Source organism: Hydra vulgaris, chromosome 04 (genome assembly GCF_038396675.1).
Source record: "Hydra vulgaris chromosome 04, alternate assembly HydraT2T_AEP".
Taxonomy (NCBI): Eukaryota; Metazoa; Cnidaria; class Hydrozoa; order Anthoathecata; family Hydridae; genus Hydra; species Hydra vulgaris.
The window spans coordinates 19,850,041-19,871,060 of record NC_088923.1 but is presented as its reverse complement, the minus strand read 5'-3'; the positions used below and the strand labels follow the sequence as shown (position 1 = coordinate 19,871,060).

The 21,020-nt window shown below is 25.8% G+C and overlaps 1 protein-coding gene across 4 annotated transcripts in view; it reads left to right on the top strand.

Annotated features, from left to right (window-relative positions):
* LOC101235244 (sperm flagellar protein 1) overlaps positions 1-20,598 on the top strand; it is a 33,374-nt gene extending 12,776 nt beyond the window's left edge. Inside the window, exons 3-10 of one of the 4 annotated variants that reach the window (XM_065795711.1) lie at positions 5,187-5,296; positions 7,351-7,414; positions 7,527-7,627; positions 7,956-8,177; positions 9,473-9,579; positions 14,880-14,982; positions 19,556-19,866; positions 19,947-20,598. In XM_065795711.1, the coding sequence (XP_065651783.1) occupies positions 5,187-5,296; positions 7,351-7,414; positions 7,527-7,627; positions 7,956-8,177; positions 9,473-9,579; positions 14,880-14,982; positions 19,556-19,866; positions 19,947-19,950 (1,022 nt within the window). In that variant the 3' untranslated portion in view covers positions 19,951-20,598. The remainder of the gene's footprint in view (positions 1-5,186; positions 5,297-7,350; positions 7,415-7,526; positions 7,628-7,955; positions 8,178-9,472; positions 9,580-14,879; positions 14,983-19,555; positions 19,867-19,946) is intronic. The other 3 variants (XM_065795710.1, XM_065795713.1, XM_065795712.1) reach the window with 3 other exon arrangements.
* Positions 20,599-21,020: the final 422 nt, after the last annotated feature.

Here is a 21,020-nt window from a genome sequence, read left to right as displayed (position 1 = left end):
TTAATATCATTTAAGTAACATTTATTCTGGTTGTAAAAAAAAGGTATTTTACTGCAAATTAGGGCTTAATTCAAATAAAAAAACTAATGGCGTATGTATTGGCGTGTGCTTTATCTGAAAGTAGAAAACTGAATGATATCAATAGTTTACAATATTACTTTTATTATTACAATATTACTTTTATCTAGTTATTTCTAGTCTACGCTTAGCTATGGATAAATTGCTAAAATATGATAGAACTCAGGTGAATGTGAAAATTTTTATTAAAAAATAGCGACAGGCGATTTCAAACATCTGCAGGCAACCAACATTAAAGAATTAGTTACTTTCAGTTGCTCTTCTGGCGACCAACCAGTCCGATTGTACACCCCTGGTGTATATATGTATATATATATGTATATATATATATATATATATATATATAAATATATATATATATATATATATATATATATATATATATATATATATTATATATATATATATATATATATATATATATATATATATATATATATATATATATATATTTATATATATATATATATATATATATATATATATATATATATATATATATATATATATATATTATATATATATATATATATATATATATATATATATATATATATATATATATATATATATATACATATATATTCTTTCCTAAAAACTTTGATAATAACGGGTGATGCGGAAGTTATCGGACAAATCCTAATTTCATTATTTGAGCATAATAATTAGTTTTTGTGGTTTTATGCATAGGCATAAACGTTCTATAAAATATAAACTTTATTATTTGAAACACAATTATTTAAAATGAGGTTAAATGCAGCTGAACGAGAATCTTTTCGAAAGCGACTTAAAATGTTTTTTGTAAATAAACCTAATATAAAAAAAAAAATCGTAAATCATTTTGAAAAGGAAGGATTTGCTCAAAGTACAATATATGATAACCTAAAAAGACTTGAAACTGTTCAATCGTTTTCTGATAGAAAGCACCCTGGTCGTCCGACATCCTGGACTAGAGAAAAGAAAGCCGAATTAACGAGACTTATCAACAATCGAAAAGGGGTCAGTCAGAGAAAAATAGGTATTAAATTCGGTGTAAATCAATCGACAATTGGTCGTCAATTAAAAAAAATGAATATTAAATATAGAAAGCGTGAAAAGACTCCAAAATACACTATAGAACAACAAATAAAGGCAAAGAAAAGACATGCCCAGAAAGTGTTCATTTTATAGGAAAAGAGAAATTTCCAAAAAAATTATTAATGTGGATAGCCATATCTGACCGTGGTATGTCCGAGCCATTGTTTCGCACTTCCAAGGCTGTAGCGATCAATTCATCAATTTATATTATTTAATGTTTAGAAAAACGACTTCTCCCATTTATTCACAAGTATCATGGAGACTTTAACTATTTATTTTGGCCAGATTTAGCAAGTTCTCATTATTCTAAAGATTCTCTAAATTGGATGGACCAATATGCCTATTACGTTGATAAAGAATCCAATCCCCCCAATGGGTCTCAAGCACGATCAATTGAAAATTTTTGGGGACATTTGGCACAGAAGTTTACGAGGTAGATTGGCAAGCTTCAACAGAGCAAGTTTTGATTGATCGCATTAAACTAAAACTACAAGAAATTGATTTAAACTTTTTACAGTTGCATATGAATAGCGTCGGAGCGAAATTGAGATCAATTGCAGATGGTGGTGTTTTTTCATATAAAAAATAATATATTTTTATTAAAAGATAAATGCTTTATTTAAAAAAAATATAATAGTAGTTTGTTTTTTTATTTATAAATAAGTTATTGACGTTTTTATTTTGTCTGATAACTTCCGCATCACCCGTTGTTGCAATTTTTTAATATTAGGCCAAAAATAAAATATAAATAAGTTAAAATAGTAAAAAGTTAATGTAAATTATGAATTAATATTCACATAACTATTCAAAAAATTCAAATAAAGTTCATAAAATTCTAAGCTTATTTTACCATAAACTCTCTTGCTTTCTGGGAACTCTTGTATTCTGGGAGCTTGCATCTATGATCATGTACTACTTGAAGTAGATGTTTTTGATTTTCTTTTTTTGTAATGATAGAATTATACTCATTAATCAAAGCAGCATCTGTTTCTGGATTGGTTTTAAGAAATTGAGGTTTTTAGAAAATCAAAAATCAAGGAGTTCTTTGTAGCAAAATCTTCTATGCTCATTTTAAAAGATTATTCAACATTTATCTTCAATCATGCTTTGTTGTAGACACACACAACAAAAGTACAGATTGAACACAACTCTAATTTCTCATCCTAATTCCATCTGATCCAAATGATTCCATCTGATCCAAAATGCAGAAACTTGCTTTTATCACTAAAAAGAATCTTTGACCAATGTTGATTACTCCACTTTAGATTCTTCTTGGGTGTTTCTGTTTTTTAAGGAAATCAATGTCTTTTAAGCTTCCAAACACATTTACATGATATAAGCAACATTTTATAGTAGAAATATACAATTCATTCCATAAAAATGTTTCATTTTTTCATTTTAATCAATGGCTGTCAAAAAGAGTTTTTCGTTGCTTAGTATCACTGCGCAACGATTTTCCATCTGATCTTGGTACTAACTTTTTTTTTTTTTTTTTTTTGTTGCTATTCACTGGAGATATTATACATTTCTTGTACCCTATAACCTCAATCACTTTTAAATGAAGCTTTTTAATTATTTCCACCAAATATTTGTTTACAATATCAATAAGTTAGCAATTTTTTGCAAAATATTTGAAAAGCTTTAGTATTTCTGCAAATTTTTGAGCTCATTACACATCTTTAATTTTTAAATCAATTAAAATATTCTAATTAAATAATTAATATTTGTTTAAAATATAACAATAAACATGAAAATATAAATAGTTAAACGCTAATGTTTATAATATAATATAATTTAAATTGCAACTCTGAGTTTCATGTGTTACCACAATCTTCAGGCAAGTAGTAAAAGTTTAATTTTGCTACGATATGTTTAGAGGATGTTACGGTTTATATTTATATTTTAGATTGTTACTGGACAGAAATTGTTTAGTAGTTCGGTTAATATTATTATTAATTTGTTTTTAGTTAGCTAATAGTTGTGAAATAGTTATATGTTTTAATGGTTTTTTAAAAATATTCGTTTATGCGATAATGTGCATTATTTATAAATAAAAAAATATATAAAATTAAAAATTTATATAAAAATATAAATAATATTATGAATAATATTACTATGGATGTGTGTGTTAGTAATTTATAAGTTAGCCTAGAGATATTTGAAGTAGAAAAATATTGTTAGTTGTTAGTTAGGTTTTCTATTGAGCTTTGTAATTTTTTATTAAGAATTTGTTTTCGTGGTGGCACTTTGATATAATTTCTGTCCTTTTTGTTTTGCAATTCTTCAGGTTTTGGGTACAATATAATAGCAAATTTCTCATATAGACATAGTGGGCACCTTTTGGAAATATTTGCGTAGGGGGGTACATACTTCAAAATAGACCATGTTAATATAGGGGATTCGTTAAAATTGTTTTTCAAATCCCAGACGTAGTTTGATAGGGCGGTGGACTTTTTGTACTTAACATTACTGAATGATATGTGGTTAACCTAACTTCTAAACAATTTCCGTCCCGTAATAATCTAAAATATATAAATAAACCGCAATGTCCTCTAAACATACCATAGCAAAATTAAACTTTTACTACTTGCCTGAAGAATGTGGTAACACATGAAATTCAAAGTTGCAATTTAAATTATATTATAAACATTAGCGTTTAGCTAATTCCTGGTACTGTGGGTAGCAGTAATATATATACTATATAGCTCTAGTTTATCTACTGAGTACTTTTTTAATTATACAATATTATACACAATAATATAAAGATCTTTGTTCATATATATACACTTATGTATATATATATATATATATATATATATATATATATATATATATATATATATATATATATATATATATATATATATATATATATATATATATATATATATATATATATATACATACATATATATATATATATATATATATATATATATATATATATATATATATATATGTATATATATACATATATATATATATATTTATATATATATATATATGTATATATATATATATATGTATATATATATATATACATATATATATATATATATGTGTATATATATATATATATATATATATATATATATATATATATATATATATATATATATATATATATATGTATATATTTATATATATATATTAGTGATGTACCGATTAATCGGCATTGGCTTAATCGGCCACTTTTTGTACAATCGGAATCGGCATTGGCCTTTTTTTATTAATTTACCGATATGCATTACCGATGGCATTTTAATACTTTTATCCTGCATTTTGATAATAATTAAATAATAAATAATCTAAACTTTATGCATCGCTTAGAATTTTTTGAAAAATTGTTCATTTTGACTTTGTTTTAAAATTAAAAAATAAGACAAAAGCAACAAAAAAACAGGTTTTCACTGATTTCTTTATGTATCTTTTGTAATATTTTTGTAGATTCTGTGGGTTTATTTGAAAAAATGATAAAATAAAGTTAAGGGAAGCAAAGGAACCTAGGTTTTTAGAAAGAAACCCCTTTTTCTGTACAAAAACTTACTTAAACAACTAACACCGCGGATAAGCATTAACCAGGATGTCCATGCCTCCTTCCTTTCCAATGTGCATTATGTGGCCGGATATTATATGTTAAAAATTTACCCGATTTAAAATTCTATGGCTTTATATCTTCAAAACTTTAATAATTAGTTAATTAATCGGTACCGGCATCGGTATTGACCTTTTCCCATCAATCGGCATCGGTATCGGCACATCACTAATATATATATATATATATATATATATATATATATATATATATATATATATATATATATATATATATAAATTTTATATTTCTCTTTTTTTTTTAATTTTTATCATTTTTATTTCTTTATTTTTATATTTATGCTAAGTGTGCATACATTGAGTGTTATGTATAGCTAACTGCATTTTTTTTTTGTGCTTTAATAATATTAAAAGAAAAATTTTATAAAGAGTTAATATACATACATTCATACATTTTTTGTACATTTTTTTTTCAGGAAAAGTGTTTAATCGACTGTCTTTCAATGTTGAAGAAGATCACATAAGAGGGATTGTTATGTGTAGACCAGGATATATTGAACATGTACTGACTAACCTAAGAGAAAATGTGAGTGTTTTATTAAAAATAAAATTTTTGTTATTTACAAGTTACACTAAGTAAAATTGTTATTTGTTATATAAATAAAGTTTAAGTATTTATAAGATGTTTAAAGTCATTTGCGCATAATTTGCTTGTGGTTCTACTCCAAAAAAAGCATTCTTTATATGCTCCATCGATTGTAACCTAAGTCAGTTTTAATTTGACTCATTCTATATGGCTGCACAAACACAATATATTTTTTTCTTTCTGATATTTTTTTGTTCAAAAACACCAGATATACTTGTCTGATTTTAGGAAAAATTAAACTTTTTTTTTCTTTTCTTTTTTTTACACTTTTGACTCTTTTGACATTATATTACTGATTTCCACTAACAGTAATATATTGTAAAGTCTTTTTTGGCCCTTCGATGAATTTATTTTATGCAATATATTTTTAAAACACAAAATAAATTTTTGTGTTAACAAGGTAACATTTTTTTCAGGACAAATTATCAATCTTAAAATAAGTAAATTTTGAACTTTTACTAGATGTCTTTTTTGTATTTTTATATTGAACAAGTTTTTTTTTATTTATTTACAGTTTTTTTTTTAATTTATTTACAGCTTAGAAAATTTTACAATTAGTAAAGAAATCTACAGATTTTCCTCCTTTTTTTTAATAGCTGACATCTGCAACTTTTTAGCTTTTTTCAATAAAAATTAAAAAAATTTAATTCCCCTACAATCGTTCAATTCTTTTAGTTTACAGAAAGATTTAGAGATAAGCATTCTGATGATTAAGTTGAATGTTAAAACTAATATAAAATAAACTGACTTTTAGATTGTATCGTGAATCTTTAAAATCTTAGTACATTAAGTTAAGAAAAAGTAAAGCACATTTACCAGATAAAATTTTTTTTATCTTTTATCTAACAACATGAATAAACAACATGACATTTTAAAAAATATTTCATTGCTCTTTCTGGTTTTATTTTGAATAAAATAAAGAGTTTTGAGTTACTATGAATTTTTTAAAATTAAATTCACCTTTTCAATGCTACTGTACCTACCCACACTACCTTCTCTATGCTCCATTCCAGTCAAGAATGTTATTTATATATTATTTTTATTTGAAACTTAATCCTTCAACTCTGAACTCTGAAACAGGAACCTTGTTAAACAAGGGTGTCGCGCAGTGAAATAGGTTAAGTTTGGTACTCCCAGAGGTTAAGGGTAGATTTAAATCCCCCCTTCCCTCCCCCTCTTCCCTCCCCAATAATTTTTCAAATAAATAATTTTGAAGTTAGTTTTTAAAAATAAGCAAACGATTTTAAATAAAGATATATAAAAAAAAAAGGATAGAAAAGAACTAATTTTATATCCATATTTTCTGTGTAAGTTCCTTTGACAAAATTTTTGACCTACTACTATTTAACCTACCCAGTAGTATTGCCCCCTCCCCCCTCCAACATAATTTTTGTTCCTACGGGCCTGATATGGTCATAATTTTTGAACGCTGAAAGATTATTGTATAAAATTTGAAATTTATAGATAAATATAAAATTATTTTAGAATAGTACACAGGCTCCAATCATTGCAGTTTTCTGCAAAGCATGTTTATTTTACATAGATATAAATGTCTAGAAGTTAGCTATTTCAAACATCAAAAAATAATGCATCCATCCTTGTACATATATTCATTTTGTTTGACATGTTAGCTGCCATAAAAAAAGGTTTTTTAAAATTAAAGTAAAAATAAGTAGTTTTTTGAGAAGTAAAGTTATTATTTTCTTTTTGTTAGAATATATTGCTAGTTTACAATGCAATATATTCTAACTACCTTTACGTCAACCATTGTACATTCTGTGTCAGTAGGAACATTTAACAGTAACAATCAAACTTTTTTATAACAGTAATTTTCATTTTTATGCTCTGTTAGCATAGTTGGCATCAAGAACAACAATTAAAATATAGATAATTAGTTTGTTTGATTTTCAAATTTTAGAAATCAGAACAGTGTTTGAGTTAAAAGTTTTTACTCAAACAAAAAGTGACAGTTGCTCTCATTTTTTTTCCTTTAGATCGATTCCTACATGGCTCGAAAAAAGACAGCTGATGTTGCTGAAAAAAATTTAATTGAAAATGGTAAAAAAATATATATATTTTTAATTTTAAATGCTTTAAAATAAAAAAGTAATTTTTATTGCAATTGTTTTTTTTTTATTCTTAAATTATCTCATTTTTGTTGTTGGTATAGGTTCTAATTCTTATCAACCTCTTTACAATTACCCGACAGCCTACAGTGATAACCAAAAATACGTTCCATTACCAAATCCAGTGTATCATTTTCAAAATAGTGTAAGTTTTTTTCTCCAATCAATCTTATCATTTTTTTTATCTATGATATCATGTTTTCTTAATATTTTTCCTATACTCTTTTCTTTGAAGCTAGTGTTATGTTAAAACCAATTATTATTTTATTGAAAAGCAAATCTCCAGTTTGAAAATAAAGATCATAAATACATATTATAAACATAAATTCAGAATATTAAACTATTTAATTTAGATATTTAATACAATACTTGATATCATTCATAATGTAATTAAAAATATAAAACTTATCTTTATAATTATATATATTTATATATGTTTTATAAATAGTAATTTAAATTTATTTAATTTTAAGGATAATGATAACGAAAATTTAAAAAATGATATTAATAAAGCTAAACCAATGATCCAAGAGGATCAGGTTATAATCAATAAACATAATTCTGAGCAGCCTGCTACAGGTGATCTTTCTCTGCAATCTGGCAATAATTTATCTATCAGTAAAAAAACAACAAAGAAATCTAAAAGTGACAGCAAAGAAGCTGAAAAGCTTAAAGAAGCAAAAAAATTGAATGATGTAAGTTGCTGTTCATACTTTTAGACTGAATTAAAAATTTAAAAATTATTTTAATAATTTTTATAAAATAATAAATAAAAATAGCTTGTAGTTAATTCTAAAAGTATATATTAAACTATTACAATTTAAAATAATATTAAATTCTAACAGTATTAAGTTAGCATCAAACAAAGAATTAATTAAATAATAAGTGATTCATAGAGTAAAATTGGGTCAAGCTGCTTAATGGTTGAATTAAAAATAATAATTTTCCCCTAAATTTAAAAAATAAGGTCCTAGCAGGATATATATTTTAAGTTCAAGAATAAAATTGTTAAAAATATTCAACTATAAAAGAATTCTCTACTCAAAATAATAATAACAAAAAGACATCTCTTTTATATTTAACATTTTACATTTGTTTAAACTTGTTTTATATTGCGTGGTTTTTATATATTCAGTGTAGGTACTTTCACCTAGACTGATTAGTTTTCACTTAGACTGATAGGTTTTTATATATTTAATTTAAGGGGGTGTTTATATGGATCAAAGCAAATATAATTTTAACATTGCATTTATATGTAAAATTATTCACCCCGCCTAGGCGAGATATTGTCTATAACCTACTGGGATCCCGGTTAGGCGAGCTGAAGATTCTTCATATGAACACAAGCTGAAAACCATCCCGGGTAAACTGGGCAGCTTTGTTACGAAGCTTAAATAGCATTTGATTGATTTTTAAATTTAGGTCATATGACCATATATATTTATATAACTTTTGTCAGTTAATTATTAATTTCATTTATATAAATATCATAAATAGTTTATTAATAAATTATTTATGATATTTATTTCGTAAAACATGCAAGATTATAAAATTTTTAATATGCATATAGAAAAGTTCAAAGTTATCAAATAATTTTTTGTAAATTAAAATAGTTTTATTAAACTTTCATATTTAGTTTTTAATTTAAAAATTGACTTGAATGATTATTTGCAAACAAACATCACTAACCTTAAAAACAACCCGCTTAAGCAAGGTGTTTTTTTCCATATGAACATGAGCTGAAATTTATCCCACGTGACTAAGTACCTCAGTTAGGCAAAAAGGTTTATCTTTTATATGATCACCCCCTAAGTGGTTTCATCTAGTTTTGCTCTATGTTATACTCCATGATTAGTTTTTATTTATTCAATTTATTCATTGGTCTGGTTTTATTTTATGTAAAACTTGTTTAGTGGCCTGGTTTTATTTTATGTATAACTTTTTATGCAAACAAATTTTTATAAAAATAATTTCAAATGTTTTTTGTTAGCATGATCCTCAAATCTCATCACCTGGCTCAAACAAATCTCTTAAAACAACTGGACCTACCGCTATGAACCCATCAACTCAAACTAATAATAAAATGAAGCAAAAACTGTAAGTTTTTTTAAATTTTTATTATTTTTTATATACTAAGTTGTTGTTGAAGATAATTTTATTCTTTATTACATATTTTAAATTAAAAAGATTAGAAAGAGTGAAAAGTTAATATAGTTTATAAATCATGAGTTAACAAAAGATATAGTGGTATACTTAATATTGATGGTTTTGTAGAAAATATACTTTTGTACAATGTAAAAAAAGTGAAAAAAATGTACTTTGATTGATTACAGAGAAGTCAACAAGAGATTAAAACATATAGTATTGGAATGATAGAATGTGTTGGTAATTTTTTTCAGAAATACAATTAGATCAGCTGGAGGCTCTTCTGAGCCACTAGCTTTTTTAATATTAAAGTTTATCATATTAAAGTGGTTTTCTCCACAATTACAATGCTTTATGGTGCCCCACTCTCCCCTTCATATATACATAAATATATATATATATATATATATATATATATATATATATATATATATATATATATATATATATATATATATATATATATATATATATATATATATATATATATATATATATATATATAAAAGTGATTCTTACGCCAACATATACGTCACTTTTAATTACTTTTGACTTTCGTCCAACATTTGCGTGTTGGACGAAAGTCAAAACCATTAATTGAATTACAAATTAATTGTTTTTTAAAAAAACCACAAAAATGCAAATTTAATTGACCAGAATGTTTTTAAAAACATTCTGAATGTTTTTAACAATATAAACAATGTTTTTATTTTTATTTTTTTTACTGTAAAAGTTAAAATTTTTCCAAATTAAATATTATTTTTGAAATTTTTATATAATTTTGTTTCATTTGAGTACCAGGTTGACATACTTTTAAAAAACTTTTTTTTTTTTTAAATATTAGGGACCCATTAAATATTCGAGGGTCTTGAGGGACCCCTTAAAATATATTTTATTCAAAAAAAATTTAAATCTAGTGTTTTTGTATTAGATAGAACACATTAAGGGGGTCTCTGCATATATTTTTTGAAAATGTTGTTTTTTGGGACACCCTAATATATATATATATATATATATATATATATATATATATATATATATATATATATATATATATATATATATATGTATATATATTTATGTGTATATATGTATATATATATAAATTTATGTGTATATATATATACATACACACATATAGACATATATGCTAATAACTACAAATTTAATAGCTTGCTTAATAGCAATAGCTTAATAGATATGTTCCTTCACATAATCACAGTTTTTTTCTTAGGAGGTTGTTAGATATAAGAATCGTCTTTATAATTTTTTTCATCCTTGCTATTTTTTATTTTCATTTTGTTATTGTTTTATTATTTTATTACTATTATTATTATTATTACTTTTTTATTTTTATTATATTTTGTTTACATTTTGACTTTGTTGTTATTTTACCAGGGTTAGCGGCAGCAAGAATAAATTGACAAATTGCTTATAACTTCAGAGCTTTTCATTAGAAAATGTTGGAAATCTTTCTAATTGACCATTTTTAACTTTTATTGTAGTGTTGTAGGCATATAAGTTTGTTCACAAATGCTTAACTATTGTCCATTTTTACTTTACAAAGAAATTGATTAAGACTCCAGTCACAAGTAAATTAGTTTTTCTTTGTTAGTTGCTGTTGCTGTTTTTCAAGATTTGTAAGGCTGTTTATTGGAAAAAGCCATGGGTTCATTGTCAAGTATTACACAAGACTAGTTGAACTTACTATGGAAAAAAAAAATTTTTGATCAATTTTTTTTTAATATAAAAAAATATTGAAAAAACTAGTTTTTTACAAGAAAATTTTAGCTGGAAAAAAGTGGTCAACTGTTTTCACTATGAACTATTATTTGCTCTCAGCTCAATGGAATAATGAATTTTTTGCTTAAATTTGTAGCCAAAATAAATTGCAAAAAATTTCTTTAAATTTTCTACTTAATAATACATAATCACTTTTATAGTATATGCTATTTCATCCACCTACCTACAGTTAGTACACAGCCACCCACAGTTAGTACACAGCCACCCACAGTTAGTACACAGCCACCCACAGTTAGTACACAGCCACCCACAGTTAGTACACAGCCACCCACAGTTAGTACACAGCCACCCACAGTTAGTACACAGCCACCCACAGTTAGTACACAGCCACCCACAGTTAGTACACAGCCACCCACAGTTAGTACACAGCCACCCACAGTTAGTACACAGCCACCCACAGTTAGTACACAGCCACCCACAGTTAGTACACTCATTTTTCAAGACTACACTTTGTTATACACTTTATATAAAAAAAAAATGTGCCAAAAAATATGGGCTGCAGAGCTCAAATAGTAAATCCAGAAGCAACTTTTCCCGGTCTCCATTAATATTATTTTTTTCAAATTGAATTTTTTGATTGATTTAATCAGTTTTGATTTTACTGTTTTTAACATTGCAATTGCAAGATGCATATATTGTAAGTTTAAAATAACTACATAATTAGAATAACTAAATAACATAAATACTAGATGGTTTAAACCATTTTTATGGTTTTACTCATAAATAATATGATCAATAAGCATGTTATTTAATGAACATATGGAAAAATAATGATTCAATTATAAATAAAAACTTTTTGCAACTTTTAAATTTAAACCAAAAATAATGGTAATAATTTGAACTCAAGTAAAATTGTGCACAAGTATTACCACAAGTTTAAAAAGGTGACTTTTTAAATGTATTTATCAGAGGTAAATGGTGTAAAGCAAAAACTATTATTTTTATTTTAAAGAATTAAATATATGTTTTTACTACAATTAAATTAAACTCATCTCAAAGTATTTTTAAATAAGATTTAAAATTTATTGATACAGCTAATGATGAAATGAAAATATAGATTTTCATTTCAAGTGAATTTTTTATGAAAAGTTTTGCTTTAAGAAAATAACCAATCTACTCCCTTCATCCCAAATTTCATCTGATCCTATAGGTATTTATCTGATTCTTGTTGGTATCTACGGAGACATAATCTCTGATTCCTATAGTTCCTTTGGTTTCTCCAGTTATTCTTCAGATTCCCAATGGCTTCTTCTTACTATTTTTATCAAGATTTTTGAGTTTTTATGTTATTTTAATATAAAGTTTTATAATGGCAGAAATTTGATTGAGGTCTTTTATCTTTTTTTGTAATACTTCAATTAGTTTTCCCAGGAAATATGAATGGCTTTTTCAAAAAGATCTAATCTTGTTAAAATATTTTATTTTATTTTTCAAAAATGGATTTTTAATAGTAGTTTTCATTCTTAGTTGTTCTGAAAATGAACATATTTAAAATCCCCTATAAGACAAACTATTTTGAAAAAATTGCCATTCTATTTGAGACTATTATTTTATACTTGATTTATTTAAGTTATTCTTAATGGATATATACATTTACATATATACATTAATAGATATACATTATACATATATGCACTAATGGATATACATTATGCATATATACATTAATGTGTATACATTATACATATATACATTAATGGATATACATTATACATATATACATTAATGGATATACATTATACATATATACATTAATGGATATATATTACACATGTATACATTAATGGATATATATTATACATGTATACATTAATAGATATATTATACATGTATACATTAATGGATATATATTATACATGTATACATTATACTTAATAAGTAGAGTATCTATACTCTCATAAAATATTGCATTTAAATCAATTTAAAAGTAAAGAGTTGTATCCATAAAAGTTTTTATTTAATTTAAACTTTTTAAAGATGACTCATACAAATCAAAAGGCAACAGCAACAACAACAACAAAAAAAACATAGAAAAGAAGAAATTTAAGAAACAAAGTTAAAAGTAAATTAATAAAAGTATTCTTCACAGTAATATAAGTTAATTTCGAATAAAAAACAAACAGCAGAAAGATAATAATATTTTTTATAAAGTTTTATGTTTTTTGTTATATTTACTAAATGAGATCTATTTTAATAGATTTAATTCATAACAATTTTGTAATTAAACATTAGTTTTTATGTTTTTTTGTTTTTTTTTTGTTGTTACTTTATTGTTGGTGAATTTATATTTATCCTCTTTCCTTAATTTAGTTTTGACTAATGTATTTAAATTTTTTTTTAAATAGCCTTTTTCTATCATCTCTAAATACTGTTATTGTATTATTGTTGTTGTTGTTGTTATTGTTGTTGTTGTTGTTGTTGTTATTATCATTATAACATTATTTAGCCTAATGTCAGTCTGTTAATATAACTTTTTTTGTTTAAATTTTACTCCCTTCTTTTTTTCTATACTTAAATTATTTTGCTGTAGTGTTGTATACTTGTCTTCTTCTTAATATTTTTATTGTTGCTATTTTTATTATTGTTTTATCATAATAATTATTATCAGTATTACTATAATTATTTATATATTTATAAAAATTATTATTTAAACGTGCTTAGTTGAGATTAGTATTTCATTATTATTTGTAAATACCCACAAAAATTTATTTTCAAAATATATAATAGATGTCATATAGATCTATACTAGTTTTTTTTTTAGTTTATTGCAATAAAGAAATTTTTTTTTTCTATAGTATTCAATATTAAATTGTGCCTATTTTTGCCATTGTTTCTCTAAATCCTTATTAATAAGAATAAAACAGAAAATTGCAAGCAATATTAAAATATATTTTGTAACAAATATAAGTTTGCATGTGGCGACTATAGATTTGATCAATACAAAAGAAATGGTACAAGATCAAACATGCCCATGTAGGATATTGCTGAGTTAAACCTTGCTTTTCCATTGCAGTGCTTTATAATATTGTTTAATTCTTAATTATGCTTAATTATGCAGCACATCATAATAGTTATGCAATAATAATAACAGTAATAATATATATAAATTATTTATATATATATAATATATATAAATATGTATATAAGTTTTTCATCATATAATTTTTATGCAGCACATAAAAATAAGAAGAAAAAAAGTACCATCTTAATTGTTATGATTTATAAATTTCCAATTTTAAAATATATTTATCAATATTTAATAAGTTGTAATTAACATCATGTCTTCTTAACTTAATAAATAAAAAAAAAGTATTTAACATAAGGGTGTTACAGTGTTAACATACAAGTAATATGGTGTTAACATAAAAAAGTTCTATTTGGTTGTTAAAATTATTTTTGGCATAAAATATTTATTTGTCATATAAAAATAAGAAAAAGATTTTTTTTAGTAACCACAAAAATGATATCTCTGTCAAAAATAATTCTGGTGAGTTTCGTGTGATACTTGAAGAAAAGGAACAAGCTTTATTAGCTGCACAGGAAACAATCCAGGTAAATAAAAAAAGTTAAAGTTTGCAGAAAGTTGTAAGTTTCACAAAATGCAAAGTTTAAAAAAACGCAAAGTTTAAAAAAAAATAATAATAGTTAAGACGTTATAGTATAAGTAGTTCAAAATATACTGAACATATCTGAAAATTTCATTGTATTTGAAAATTTCAAAAGTGGTGCATAGTTGTTATATATATATATATATATATATATATATATATATATATATATATATATATATATATATATATATATATATATATATATATATATATATATATATATGACTCGAATAGTCACAGCTTATGGATGTATCAGTTCATGAAATAGTTCTTTGACTATGCTTTTATGTTATTTTATTTTCCTTTTTGTGATGGTCATTAGGTTGATGTCTTTTGTATCTGCTGAAAATTTCTATGTATTCTCCTGGATTCAAACAGACCTAGTACCTTGATTTTTTCTTTTTTTCATGTCAAGCCTCGCTTTACTTCACGGTCATTTTCTTCTGTGGGTAAAATGACTACTTAATATCCTTACTTTACATTCATATTATTAGCAATGTCAGTCTGGATATACGCAACAAAACGAAAAAATTTAATTACAAAAGAGTTGGAAGGACGGTGTCAGCGTTGTAACAAAATAATAAAATGCTCAGGAAGCTCTTCAACTACCCTGAAAAATCACTTAAAAAGTCACGGACTTTGTTTAGATAAGGCAACAGAATCAATCATACTAACAGATGAGAGAGCAAGCGAGAAGAGTTAAAAAACTGTTGGCAACTTCTTTGCGCAAAAAATTCTACAACTACCTTAAAAAATCACTTAAAAAGTTACGGACTTTGTTTAGATAAGGCAACAGAATCAATCATACTAACAGATGAGAGAGCAAGCGAGAAGAGTCAAAAAACTGTTGGCGACTTCTTTGCACAAAAGAAGCTTCAATTTATTGTTTCTGATTTGGCTACGAATGGCATTTCAGTTCGAGCTATAACCAGAAATAAATACATTTGCCAGTCAATAGCTCAAGATGGATTTAAACTCTCCACTAATGAAAGTGATGTAATGAAACTTTTGCACAAAGATTTTGATGAAAAGCAAAAAAAAAGTGATTGACACCGTAAAATTAAAAGTAGCCAATAAAGTGAAGTTTAGCATGACTGTTGATGAAGTTACTACCTTAAGAGGACGAAGATATTTTGGAGTTAATATTCATAATAAAACTGACAATATCACGTATAAAACAGAATTAATTCGAATTTTGGGTTCATACAGTGCGCTTGATATGGTTGAAATAATGAAACAACATCTAAATGTGTTTGGAATATCAATGGAAAAAGATTTGGTTGCATCTACTCAGGATGGAGCATCTGTAAACAAGAAGTGTATTTGAAATTTAGATGTTATTGGTCGATTTTGTCTAAATCATGGTAAACATCTTGAAGTATGTGACTTACTATATAGGAAAAAACAGGATATTGATGATTTAAGCGCCCCCTGTGATGACGATAACAATGAAAATGATTCGTTTCATGAAGGCACCAATTTTGAATTTATAAATGATGAATGCGAAGATTATTTTGACTACAATAATTTACTTACAAACTCTCGCCAACTGATAAAATACATTAAACTGTCAAGTGTTCGAAATCAAGTTTTTCAATCAAAAGTCAAGGCTCTACTTGGAAAAGAAATTGAATGTCATCTTGATGTAAAAACTTGTTGGAACACAATACCAATAATGCTTGAGTCATTGATAAAGCAGTGGCGGTCTTAGGAGGGGGAGTGGCCATGGGGGTAGTAGCCCTCCCCTTGGGACTTTTTTTTAGAAGTATTCTTTTGTAAATTAACTATTATACTGATAAATGAAATTTACTATTATACATAACTATATGAATATAAACTTGAATATTACGCTAAAGTACGAAAAATTAAAGAAGAAAGTTACTTATAAATGAAAACATGCAGATCTTTTTTTTTTTTTAAACCTTTTTAGCCCTCTCCTTGACACGTGACAAAACCCGCCCCTGTGATAAAGACAGAGACGACAATTCGAGAAATTCTATTAGGATTAAAGGCAGATATAAGTTTAGCCAATAATGTCGACTTTGATGCCTTTAAAGGTTTTACTAGAGGCAATGAATCTCATTAAACATGCTGTAGAGAAAATGCATAGTAGAAAAGATGCAACTTTGTTGAGCTCTGACACGATTTTAGAATTTATTTTCCCGATTATTATTAAACCTATACAAAGATACAATAACTTTTGCAGGAATGTTGGCATCTTGACTTTTTGGTGTTCATGACGTTAATATTATTAAAACAAATTCTGGTAATCCATCTGATAACATTTTAACTCTACAGGAAGAACTGAATGTGTAGCTGAAGAAAAATGAATCAGCAGTAGTGCCTTCTGGACAGAGCAATTTCAGGTGGTTAAAAGCTAAATTTACTCTTTTTAAGAATACATGCCAGCGTATAGAAAACTTGAAAAAGCTTGATGATGCATTATTAACAATTAAGCCCACATATAAGTCATTATCAGCTCTTGTATTTTTGAAACAGCTCTTAATAGCAATTAGTAAGTAAAACAGCTCTTAATAGCAATTTTTGAAAATTATAAAACAGTATTGCAGCTGTTTTTTAAAAGTCACTGTTTTTCAGAAACCTTAACCACAACTAGTCAATGTTCTGTCAAGAAAACTGAATCTAATCAATCTCCTGTAAATAAAGTTTTTTTTTTGTGTTCATATAAAAAGTCAGTGGGAAGACCAAACAGTGGCAATACAGTGACAACTAAATTGGATTCATACCTTATTAAAACTACAAAATCTGAAAAAGAAGCAGTTTATGATCTTGTAGCAAGAATAATTTGTACTACTAACTCGCCTTTCAGAATGGCTGACCATCCAGAGTTTATCAAAATGATCCATTTTTTTATACCCAGGATATCACCCTTCTAATAGAATTGGTATTGGTGGAATACTACTAGATACTGTTCACAAGAACAGTTTCACTGGCTGTTCAGGTTTGCTTCATGATCAGTCTGTAACCATGAGTATTGATGGGTGGAGTAATATCCATAATGAACCAATAGTTTATACAACATTAACAAAAACGAATTCAGATATCTATCTTGCACATACAATTGATACCTCCGGCCTTTCACATACTTCTGACTATTTGGTTAACATTGCTGTTAATTTTATAAACAAATGCGAAATACAATTTGATTGTAAAGTTCGCAGTGTAGTAACTGATAACGCACCAAATGCGTCAAAAATGAGACAACAGTTGAAAACGCGATAAGATGGTAATGTTATTACGTATGATGATCAGCTCATATTCTCATTCTATTTGCCCAAAATTTGGCAATTACAAACATCAAGGAGCAGATAGTTCAAGTTGTTTAGAAACAATCATTTTGCTGATGCTACTTACAAAGCAAAAGAGGAGTTACGACTTATAATACCACAAGATGTCAGATGGAACACATTAACTAATTGTCTTTGAATCTAAAACACTGGCCGATTCTGTTAACAATTTGTGAAGAAAACAGAGCAATACTTGATAAGAATGTTACAAATATTGTAAATAACCTTGGTGTAAAGCGATGTGCAGAAGACTGTTACAAATGTTAAAACCACTTGCTGTTGCATTAGACTTGATGCAGCAGGACAGTTGTACTATTGGTGACAGTGCAGTGACTTGGAAAAATCGTCAGAGTAAAATAAGTCCTAAGGTTAGCCAAGATGCTTAGAAGAATTTGTCTAAAAGAATACAGTAGACAATGAACCCAACTCATTTCTTTGCTAATATTATTAATCCTTAATACAGAAGTAAAGATTTGACTGATAAAGAAATTGAGATTCGAATGGACTTGGGAGCTCCAAAGAATCCAGATTTTCCACCGCTTTTGGTTAAATTTAAAGCAAAAGCAGCACCATTTAAAAAGTTTATGTTCCATGATAACATTGTGAAATTATAAAGCCATGTGATTGGTGGATATCTGTTAATGATCGTGTGAATCAGAAATTACTAAAAGTCGTTGATCAGTAACTTACTGCTGTTGATTCATCTGCAGAAGTTGAAAGAATATTTTCATCATTTGATCTTGTGCATTCAAAAATTAGAAATAGACTCGGAATTGAGAATACATGCAATTGGTTTTTCTATTTAAACTATTTAATCAAAAAGCATTAGAATCAATGAGTTTGATTGATTGAATCTTTGAAAATTTGTAAATAATCAACTTTAAAAAAGTTTTTCAATGTTTTTTCAATTAGTTATGATTTCATAGTATTTTTAAAAACTAACAATATGTGATTAAAAGTTTATTTTTCAAAAATGTAATATAAGTTAAAAATATCTGACGAAATCAAAGAAATCCGATTTAGATTAAAAAAATCGATTTTATTTATTATTTTTTTTAAAAAATTTGATTTTTATCAAGCCTGATTGTTGTAACTTATCTGATATTCATCTGCTCATAGAAAAACAGTGTTTGATTTTTATGTTTTGATATATTCATTTGACCGTAAGTTTATTCTATAAAATAAGAAAAAAAATTGTTCTTTCAGATATTACACGCCAAAATTCGGCGTTTAGAGCATTTGCTTCAGCTAAAAGATCTTCGCATTAATGAGTTGAAGGAATCATCTCAACAGCAACAACAGCAACAGCCTGTGATCTTTAACCAGACTCAAGCAGAACATCAAAATATACCACTTGTAAATCAAAACTATGTTCTTCCTCCTCCAACACATTTGTACCCTTACCAACAAAATGGTAATTTTTCTGGTCAAATCACGTCTCTTCCGTTAATTAACAACAAACAAAATTTAAAAGATAATCGGGGGGTGCAGCTTGATAAAGATTCGCGCTATACAAGGTAAGAAATGTCTTTTTTGTTGTAATTTAAAAAAAAAAAGAGTTTATGCAGATTTTATCTTTTTTTTGTGTGTGTGATAGGTAAGAAACCGAATGCTTGAACTTCAATTACCACACTTGTAAAATTTATCAACACGCACTTTTGTTGTATAAAAAACACTGAAAACGTTTGGTTTTGTGATCGTATTTTTTATTTAATTTTTTTTTTTTTTTGATTCAAATTTTGGTGACAATTTTAAAAAATTTGGTTTGAATTTTATGACTGTTTTTCTTGATTTCAAAACCATATTTTCAGGTTGCGTTACCGGATTTTTTAGAAAGCTATTTAAAAGAGTTTTTAATAAATTTTTATGAGTTTTTAAATTATTTGTATTCAATTTTTTTATTTTCTGGTGATTGCGATAAGTTACATAGTTTTTTATCTTAACATTAGTGAGTATTCTCTACAAATTTCTTTATATTCGAGGCTTCTTACTCTTTGTATTTAATATAGCGAAAAAATTAATCTTGACCCAATTTAAAATAATTCTAGACACGGTTATGTTTTGAAAAACGAAAATATGTGTATTTAGTTACAAACTGTATATATTAAAATTTTTGTTTGTAAATTTTTGTTTGTAAATTTTGTTTGTAAATTATTTTGCAAAATAATTGTTTTCATAAAACAAAATCACGATGACCTAGTAAAATAGTCATTTTGGTAAATTCTAAAATAAAATGTGTCAGTTGTAGATTTCAGTAGTCCTTTATTTTAAAATCGCGTAATTCCTTTTAATAGTTTTGACAAGAACTACCCTCAGTTGGCTAGTCTCTTTAATAATTCTCCTTCTTTGATAAAAAAATGATTTAGTCTATCTTTAGTACCAAAAGATAACTTTCTGGCTAAAACTCGTGTTTTAAAGCCTGCTGATTGAATATAAAACTTGTATTTAATTATAATTAAATCAATGAGTTTTTTGTGCGATTCCGACATTGTTTTAATATTGAAGAGAGAACTGTAATTTTTTTCTATTATCTTTAACTTTTATTGATAAATGTAAGAGTTTTTTAGAAGTCGGTAGTTGCATCAGTTTGCTTAAACATCAGTCATATTAAAGGTACGCCCGTACAAAGCATTAAAGCAGCATTTAATTTCTTTATAATGCTTTTGTTTTT